This window comes from Chanos chanos, chromosome 4 (assembly GCF_902362185.1).
Source record: "Chanos chanos chromosome 4, fChaCha1.1, whole genome shotgun sequence".
Taxonomy (NCBI): Eukaryota; Metazoa; Chordata; class Actinopteri; order Gonorynchiformes; family Chanidae; genus Chanos; species Chanos chanos.
In genome coordinates, this window is record NC_044498.1 from 44801036 (window position 1) to 44809607 (window position 8572).

The following is an 8572-nucleotide window of genomic DNA, read 5'->3' on the forward strand; positions in this document are numbered from 1 at the left end:
GGTGGCTCTGCAGACGCTGCCAGAGGAAATGGTCATCAGCCCCTGTCTATTGGACTTCTTGGAGAAAGCTCTAGAAACCATTCCCATCACCCCCGTGGACAGGAACTACACAGGTGTGTGTGTGTGTGTTTGGGAGTGTGAGTGACGGTACTAACGTCTGTCTGATTGTTTGGGCCAAACACGCTTAATATGAATGCGTTTGCGTGTAGCTTTGAGTGCTCCTGAAGAGGAGGTCGGGCACTTTGACTCGGTGGAGCCGTTGGAGGAGTCCCAGGTGTCGCTGGTGTCGTCCGCTGCCTCTCCCTCCTACTCCTTCCCTGTGGATGTGGTGGTCTACGTCAGGGTCCAGGTACTATAACATCGCCATCAACAGGCATCTAATTACCCAGGAGTCTGACTGATAAATGTGCAGTCTGAATTGGCATTCATCGACTTTAAGCACGTCGAACTGAAGTGCGTCGACATAAACCGAATGGTTTCGATTTCAAATGAAACCGTTTGGAACTGAAATCGAACTGATTTGTTCGCGCCTGTTTCGTTCCAGCCCTCTCAGATCCGGTTCAGCTGCCTGCCCATGTCCCGGGTGGAGTGCATGCTGAAACTTCCATCTCTGGACCTTGTCTTCTCCTCCAATAGGGGTGAGCTGGAGCAGCCCAGCTCCACCCATTCAACAGACACTCAGCACACGCCCTCTTCCACACCCCCTTCAGTGCACAACGCCCACAGGGTGCCTGGCGGCAAAGGTATGTGTGTCACATTAACACATTTATCATTTCTCTAGCAATATGTGAATTACATTACATTATAGCACAACAGTGGTACTGGCATTAAGGATGTGGGTAAGTTAAGCATCTAATGTAAATCACTCATTTTCAGTTGTCTGGTTTATGTGGGCATTTCAGGTGTCAGCATGACCCATATGCTTATTATGAAGTTGTTGGAAGATCTTAGTATTCATGGTGATGTGGTAACCATGACAAATCCTGTGTATTCTCAGGTCCGTCGTCTGGGCTGGGCAGCCCCCTCGGGCGAACTCGACACAGCAGCAGCCAATCAGATCTCTCAGGTCCCCCCATTAACTCCTCAGGTCTCAGTTTCACGGCCTGCATGTCAGATTTCTCTCTCTACGTGTTCCATCCTTATGGAGCAGGTAAACAGAAATCTGCTGTTACGGGACTGCCACCTGGACCTGGACCGCTGGGTAAGATCAGACCACATGGGGAAACCTCCTAGAAAGTTGTGAAATAAAGAGCAATTTTATTGTAGAGGTTTTTTTTTTTTTAGTATTTAATATGATTTGCCTATAATGCATTTACGTTTGGCATGAAGTGTGTGTCGTTCACCACTGATTTGTACCAGATTGTACTGTGCATTGAAATATTTTCATGGTGCATTTTCATGCATTTTAATTTAGGTGAATTTAATGAGCCATGTGTGATAATTGCTTTGTTTCGTGACTGGCTCCAGGAGCGGTGGATGAAGAAGCATCATCAGTAACTGGCAGGAAAGACTCTCTGTCCATTAATCTGGAGTTTGTGAAGGTCAGTCTGTCCAGAATGAGACGAACAGGATGTCCCGCCTTTATTGACACCTTCATCGCCAGCAAAGGTGGAAAGATGGATACCACCCTCATCAATATCTCAGGTGAGTAAACCTAGAAGAGCTATCTCTCCACCTGCACAAGTCTCCAGCTGAGGGACTGGGAGAATTCTCGATAGCAAGGATAACCAGCTGTGTCTGTGTATGTGTGTGTGTGTGTGTGTGTGTGTGTGTGTATTTTCGTTCCTGTTCCAGCGGTTTGTGATATTGGCTCAGCCTCCTTTAAATACGACATGCGGCGTCTGAGCGAGATTCTGGCGTTCCCACGGGCCTGGTACAGACGCAGCATCGCTAGACGACTCTTCCTCGGAGACCAGACCATCAACATGCCAGGTGAGACGCAATAATCTTTTTATAGGAAGTAATTATTGCTCGAAGCTACAATTCACTCTACAGACCAGCTGTGTGCCTATTCATTGCTACTGCTATGGGTTAGATTTATGACAACCACAAAAACCATCTCTCACACTTAACCATGTAATATGCCTAGAGGAGAGCACTCTTTGTGTGTGTGTGTGAGAGAATGCGTGTAAAGTTTTAATAGGGTCTGTATCACAATGATTCTCATTGGCTGGTTTTGTGTGTGTGTGTGTGTGTGTGTGTCTGTGTGTGTTTAGCATCAGGTCCAGCGACTCCAGACTCTGCTGAGAGCGTGGCCCAGCACCTGTCTCCTGAGTCCAGTCGTAAAGCCTACTGGAGAACCTGGGACGGCCAGACAGCCCAACACCCCTCCAACTGCGTCTTCAACGATTCAACCCCCAGCCACACACACCTCAAATCCCCTGCCACTGCCCGCTCCCGCAGTGTCTCTGACTCCTCAGCACCGCGGAGAGGTACACACACACACACACACACACACACACACACATATATACAAAAATAAAGGCAATTTATTCACACAGACACACTTTGCACTCAATACTGACACACACACACACACACACACACACAGACAGACACAGTCTTTGACCCAGTATGTGTTTCCTCTGCCTCCCCAGACTCTGTTACGAAGACGTCCACGCCGTCCTTCAGGAATGCTAAAACAGCGGGGCAGCAGGGGTCGCCGTGGGAAACCCTGGTGGTCTTTGCCATAAACCTCAAACAACTCATAGTTCAAATGAACATGAGTAATGTTATGGGAAACAACACGTAAGACACAGCAGCCATAACACAACCACAACCTTCATACTAAATAAACAGAACTCAGTCACCACTACACAGAGACATCCTGTTAATGCAACAACAAAACCACAGTAACATTTACAATTAGATCATAGTTAGATTAATTATAAGGCTACCACAAAGCCTATAACAATATCTGGTCTGCTGAGTTCATTAAATGCAAAACAATTCCAAAAAATCGAATTATTGTCATTTCTTGGTTGGTGTCTGTGTGTGTGTGTTAGCTGGACGACAAGCGGTCTGAAGAGTCAGGGTCGTCTGTCAGTGGGCAGTAACAGGGATCGAGAGATCAGCATGTCTGTGGGGCTCGGACGCTCCAAACTAGACTCCAAAGGAGGCGTGGTCGGAGGCAACATTGACGTTAATACCCTGGAGATGGTCTGTAAGTAAACACACTTGCGTTTGTGTGCGTGCGTGCGCGTGCGCGCGTGCATACCTGTATGTGTGTGTGAGAGAGAGAGAGAGAGAGAGGTAGGGTTGACGTATTCATTTTCATATCTGTTCTGTTTGCATGTGTGACTTGATGTTTGATAACTATTTGTCTTTGGTGTTATTATTTTGTCCACAGCCCATATTTCAGAGCACCCTAACCAACAGCCCAGTCATAAGATCCAGATCACTATGGGTTCTACCGAGGCCCGGCTGGACTATATGGGCTCCAGCATTCTGATGGGCATCTTCAGTAATGCTGACCTGCAGCTTCAGGATGAGTGGAAGGTCAACCTCTGCACACCTGAGGCCAGCCTATCAGAGAAAAGGTAAGGCATCTGCAAGCAGCCAACCAGAACAGTTTGTTTGAAGAGGAAAAACGGACATGCATTGTCCAGTCTAAGTAAACATTTACACTGGTCTGCCCTTACCCTTTTTTAATCATTAACATCTTGTTTGTTTGTTTGTTTGTTTTTTTGTGTACAGTGAGATCTTTGTGCACGGTGACCTGCAGTGGGACATATTCCAGGTGATCATCTCTCGCTCTACGACCCCTGACCTGATAAAGATCGGGATGAAGCTGCAGGAGTTTTTCACCCAACAGTTTGACACCAGTAAACGTGCTCTCTGCACCTGGGGCCCTGGCCCCTATCTACCACCCAAAACCCCAGTCATCAACGTGGAGAAGGGAGCTACTGAACTCTGTGAGTGTGTGTGTGTGTGTGTGTGTGTTAATATGGTATAGTAACCATAAGTGAAACCAGTTCTGCGTATTTCCAGATCTACTTAATCAACTGTGATAAATCAAAACAATAAATGGATTGTATGTATGCATTACTGTCAAATTGACATGTAGAGTTTAAATGAACGTAATACGAAAACATCCTTCCTCACCCTCTACCTTCCTGTCTTTCTTTCTCTCTATCAGATATGGATGCCGCCCATCACAGGCATTGGCCAGGGGTACTGAAGGTGATCGCTGGGTGCCATATCTCACTCTTTCAGATGCCCCTCCCAGAGGACGCTGTGCAACTGGGCGGATCTATGAGTCTCCATGGAAACCACATGACCCTGGCCTGTTTCCATGGTCCCAACTTCCGGTCCAAATCTTGGGTTCTGTTCCACCTGGAGGAACCCAACATTGCTTTCTGGACCGAAGCCCAGAAGATCTGGGAGGACGGTACTGAACTTTGACCCTTTAGAAACCAAACCTTCACTTGACTCAAAACACGCTCACACAAACACGCATGCTGGCCCATGTCACCACTCTGGACACTGTTAAATCACAAAACTTCAGTCCATTTTGGTCAGTTTAAAAAGCTGTAAGCATTGATATTCCAGCAAACTATTAACATGACAATAAACTTGAAGTTAAGAATAAAAATGTACAGTGGTTTTTGGGCCTGCAGCCCCAGAGAACAGGCCTTTGGTAATGTACAGACCATTTAGACCGCAGTTAATGTAGTCCACTCCCTTTCCAGGCTCCAGCGATGACTCCACCTACATCGTACAGACGCTAGACTTTCACCTGGGACACAACACCATGGTAACCAAACCTTGTGGAGCTCTGGAGAGTCCCATGGCAACCATTACCAAGGTTACGCGCAGAAGGCATGAAAACCCACCGCATGGTGTTGCCACAGTGAAGGAGTGGTTCAACTATGTTACTGCCATGAGGAACGAAGGTGAATCATATGCTCACACACACACACGCAAATTCTCGCTGACAGCTCCTCTGGCTCAAACACTTTCTTCAGAAGCTACTGGAGAGTTCCTCCAAATCGTTCTTATAAAACTCCCACTCCCTTTCTCAGAGTTGAATCTGCTGCGTAACGTCGACGCTAACACCTCGGAGAGCGGAGCGGCAGCGAAGAGTTCCAGTCTGCTGAGCGGCTTCAGAGGCTCCTCCAGTTACAACCACGAGGCCGAGACCATCTTTGCATTACCCAGAATGCAACTGAACTTCAAATCCATTCACGTGCAGGACCCAGAGGAGCCCTCGTTGAGCGGTAAGGAGCCCGGTTTACAGGAGAGAGAGAGAGAGAGAGAGAGAGAGGAAGATTAATCCTGACTCGCGCTCTTGCTCACACAACCAGTGTCCTTATGAACCCTCACCATAGATCCCAGTGATAATCCTGCACTGTACTGTGTCACGCTCCACCAGCCCTTACTGCACACCGCTCTCTTCCCAAAGAATTTCTCAGTTATCCTGTAATATTGTGTGTGAGTTTCTGTAGCCTTTCTCTTTAATGTCATATAATATGTTTTTAGATTCCAACAGTAAGCCAAAGGTGGAGTGCAGCGTGGTGACGGAATTCACAGATCATATTTGTGTTACCATGGACGCAGAGCTGATTATGTTTCTGCATGATCTGGTGTCGGCGTATCTGAAAGAGAAAGAGAAAGGTGAGAGAGAACTCGCTCCACGCTTCGCTCTCCAAACACACTTCACATGCAACAGCCAAAAAAAACATTTTTCTACGCGTTTTAAAACTTCCACCCCATTTCTCTGCAGCGTATCTCATTGCACAGATGCATAGAAATCCATTAATACTTTAAAGTAAATCAGACTCCCAAAAAGAAGAGAACATGTCACCTCACTCGCTGATCTAACGTTATGCATACTCATAGGCGTCATGTATGCTGGGGACATGTCCCCACCGCTTTTTATCATGGCCCATTTCGCCTCCACCACTGAAAAAAAAAGTTGTGAACATGTCGAACCCGTCATTGCTCCCAGCACTTTTCAAAACAAACTAACCCCCATGTGCATACTTCTCTGTGTGTGTGTGTGTGTGTGTGTGTGTGGGTGTGTGTGTGTGACTGGCTGTGTGCACGCATGCAAACATTCTGTAGCACTGTTTGCGCCACGGGTACTGGCATCACGGCCGGGCCAGAAAAGTCCAACGGTGTTGCAGGAGGAGGGTTCGTCTGAAAAACAGAAGGATAAAGAAGAGGGAGTGAATTACACCACTGTGGACTGGAGAGAATTCCTCTGTAACACATGGCACCTGGAACCCACGCTACGGTAAGAACACTCACAGCATGCTTCTAATACGAAACTTAACTCTCCTTCAAACTCTGAACCTTCACAATGTAGATACTGACTGAATACTAGATACCTTTATGATGTACTTCACTGACCTTTGACCCACCCTGTTGTCACCCATGACCTTATGGTTGTGTGTGTTTGTGTCAGCTTGATCTCATGGACGGGCCGTAAGATTGACCCTGTGGGAGTGGACTACATCCTGCAGAAGCTGGGCTTCCACCATGCCAGGACCACAATTCCCAAGTGGCTTCAGAGAGGAGTCATGGACCCGCTGGACAAAGTGCTATCGGTGCTCATTAAGAAACTGGGCACGGCGCTGCAGGACGAGAAGGAGAAAAAAGGACGAGACAAAGAGGAACATTAAAAAAAAAAACAAAAAAAAAAACGTGCACGCGCGCGTACGCACCCGCACGTCCGTTATCTCCCACGATGAGGAGCTGATCAATGTGAAATATTATTCCACTCTAAAACACTGGATTTACTGCTCTGTATCACTCACACACACATTCACGCACTCACGTACAAAGCTACCGCTCCACCCGTGAACATAGTGGAAATCAACTGTAGATGTTTACTGTGATACACATGGTTTTTTTTGTGCTAAACTCAAAGTGGCTGAAAGTGTTACTCTTTCATTATCTGTCAATTTTGAATTGAGAATTAGCAACCACCCCTTAACACGCTGCTAAACGCCATTTGGACCTTGTAGCATTGATCATATTCTTTTATATGTTCAAAGGTTCTTTTACCAACACTTAACACGTCACAGGTGAGGCATCTGGGTTTTGCTCGTAAGAGTTGCACAGCTGTCCAGACGAACATAGCTTTGCCTATAGGAAACATGGGGTACAGTGGAAAAATGCACATTTTTATTTACAGTTTGAATTTTTATTGTTTTTTTTTTGTTTTTGTTTTTTTTAGGAAATCGAAAAGACTTCTGGTTTTTACTGATGGGTTTTTTTTTTTTTAGAATGGGGAGGGAGGGAACTTGCCATACCTCATATGCCCATGTTACTTTTTGATGATGTTCAGAAATTTCTCCTGGGTAAGAGAACACCGTACGTCAATCTCCCTTGCACTGGCAAACTGTTAAAAACCTGAGATTGTATTACAGAATGTGAATCTTGCTTAGAACTCAATTTGAATTTCTGAATTATTTTAATAAATTAATCATATATTTTAATATCTTTAATGTAAAATCTGTAACCCATGTTTTGCTGGTTTAGTGAGCCTGTGTGTGTGTGTGTGGGTTTTTTTTTGTTTTTTTTTTTTTAAATAAGTGCAATAGACCAATGTATATAAAAGTGTTTTGACTAATGTGAATATGTTCAATGTGCTGATTTCCTAATTGAATAAAATAAATGCTATCATCAATTTTTTTTCTTTGTATGATTTTGTATTTAACTCAGAATACAGTTTGATTTGAATTCTTATCTCCAGAATGTTTGTCTGATATAACTTTACCATAATCTCCTTCCATTGTCTTCAACGAAAATAGAAAGAATTCAAAATCATGTAGATTAAAGATTGTTAAAGCAGTGCAAGGTAGAGCACTGATGAAAAACACAGATATGTGACCCATCCCTCTCAAAGTCAGCACTGCCCCTAAGCAATGAGAGGGTGCTGCAGTACTGAATATGTGAATGGTTCTGACTATTGACTTGATTAATTGAACTGATTAGTTAGAATATATTTCATTTTTGAGAATGAAGACCTATCTGCAGTTCTTTGTTACAGTTCTCTTCTCTCAACCTAAAGGTTAACTTATTCTCTTATATCAGAACAATTATTTTTATATAGAATTGGATGGATTATTTTAGAAAATTTCTAAAGATTAAAGAAACAGAACAAAGTCTAAAAGGTGCTTGTCCATGATTAAATAAAATGCCTCAGAACATCCCAAACAAATCATGCCAGGTTTCAAGGACGAAAATAAAGAAATCTATTTTACTTTCAAAACAAAAAAAAGGAAATTTACGATTTGATATCTTACATGCTTTGGCCAAGACCATCTCCTTTACCAGACAAAAAAAAAAAAAAATCTAAACTAAAAAACTATAAATAAAACATGTCAGGGCTCAGGTGAGAACAATAAAAACATTCTGTCACAGAGCTTGGATGAGAACAATCTTATTAACATTTTCAATATGAACATTTCTGTGACACTCCTGGGGGACATGAATGGATTAACCTGTTTTAACCTTTCTCCATATTCTCATTACCTCGGCGACATGAAAACAACACACGCTGAAATCGCTTCAAAAAGCTTTATTTCACCCAATATTATGAAAAGCCCCTGTCTGGATTTAT

The 8572-nt window shown here is 44.2% G+C and overlaps 1 protein-coding gene across 1 annotated transcript in view; it reads left to right on the forward strand.

Annotated features, from left to right (window-relative positions):
- The window catches only part of kiaa1109 (KIAA1109 ortholog), a 39179-nt gene extending 32550 nt beyond the window's left edge, over positions 1–6629 (forward strand). Inside the window, exons 69-85 of the mRNA XM_030770710.1 lie at positions 1–113; positions 210–349; positions 545–743; positions 998–1201; positions 1468–1644; positions 1795–1932; positions 2217–2432; positions 2598–2748; positions 3006–3163; positions 3350–3539; positions 3697–3914; positions 4139–4403; positions 4687–4895; positions 5025–5219; positions 5482–5616; positions 6067–6238; positions 6410–6629. The exon at positions 1–113 is cut by the window's left edge and continues 49 nt beyond it. Coding sequence (XP_030626570.1) covers positions 1–113; positions 210–349; positions 545–743; positions 998–1201; positions 1468–1644; positions 1795–1932; positions 2217–2432; positions 2598–2748; positions 3006–3163; positions 3350–3539; positions 3697–3914; positions 4139–4403; positions 4687–4895; positions 5025–5219; positions 5482–5616; positions 6067–6238; positions 6410–6626 — 3097 coding nt within the window. The 3' untranslated portion in view covers positions 6627–6629. The remainder of the gene's footprint in view (positions 114–209; positions 350–544; positions 744–997; positions 1202–1467; positions 1645–1794; positions 1933–2216; positions 2433–2597; positions 2749–3005; positions 3164–3349; positions 3540–3696; positions 3915–4138; positions 4404–4686; positions 4896–5024; positions 5220–5481; positions 5617–6066; positions 6239–6409) is intronic.
- The last annotated feature ends 1943 nt before the right edge of the window (positions 6630–8572 follow it).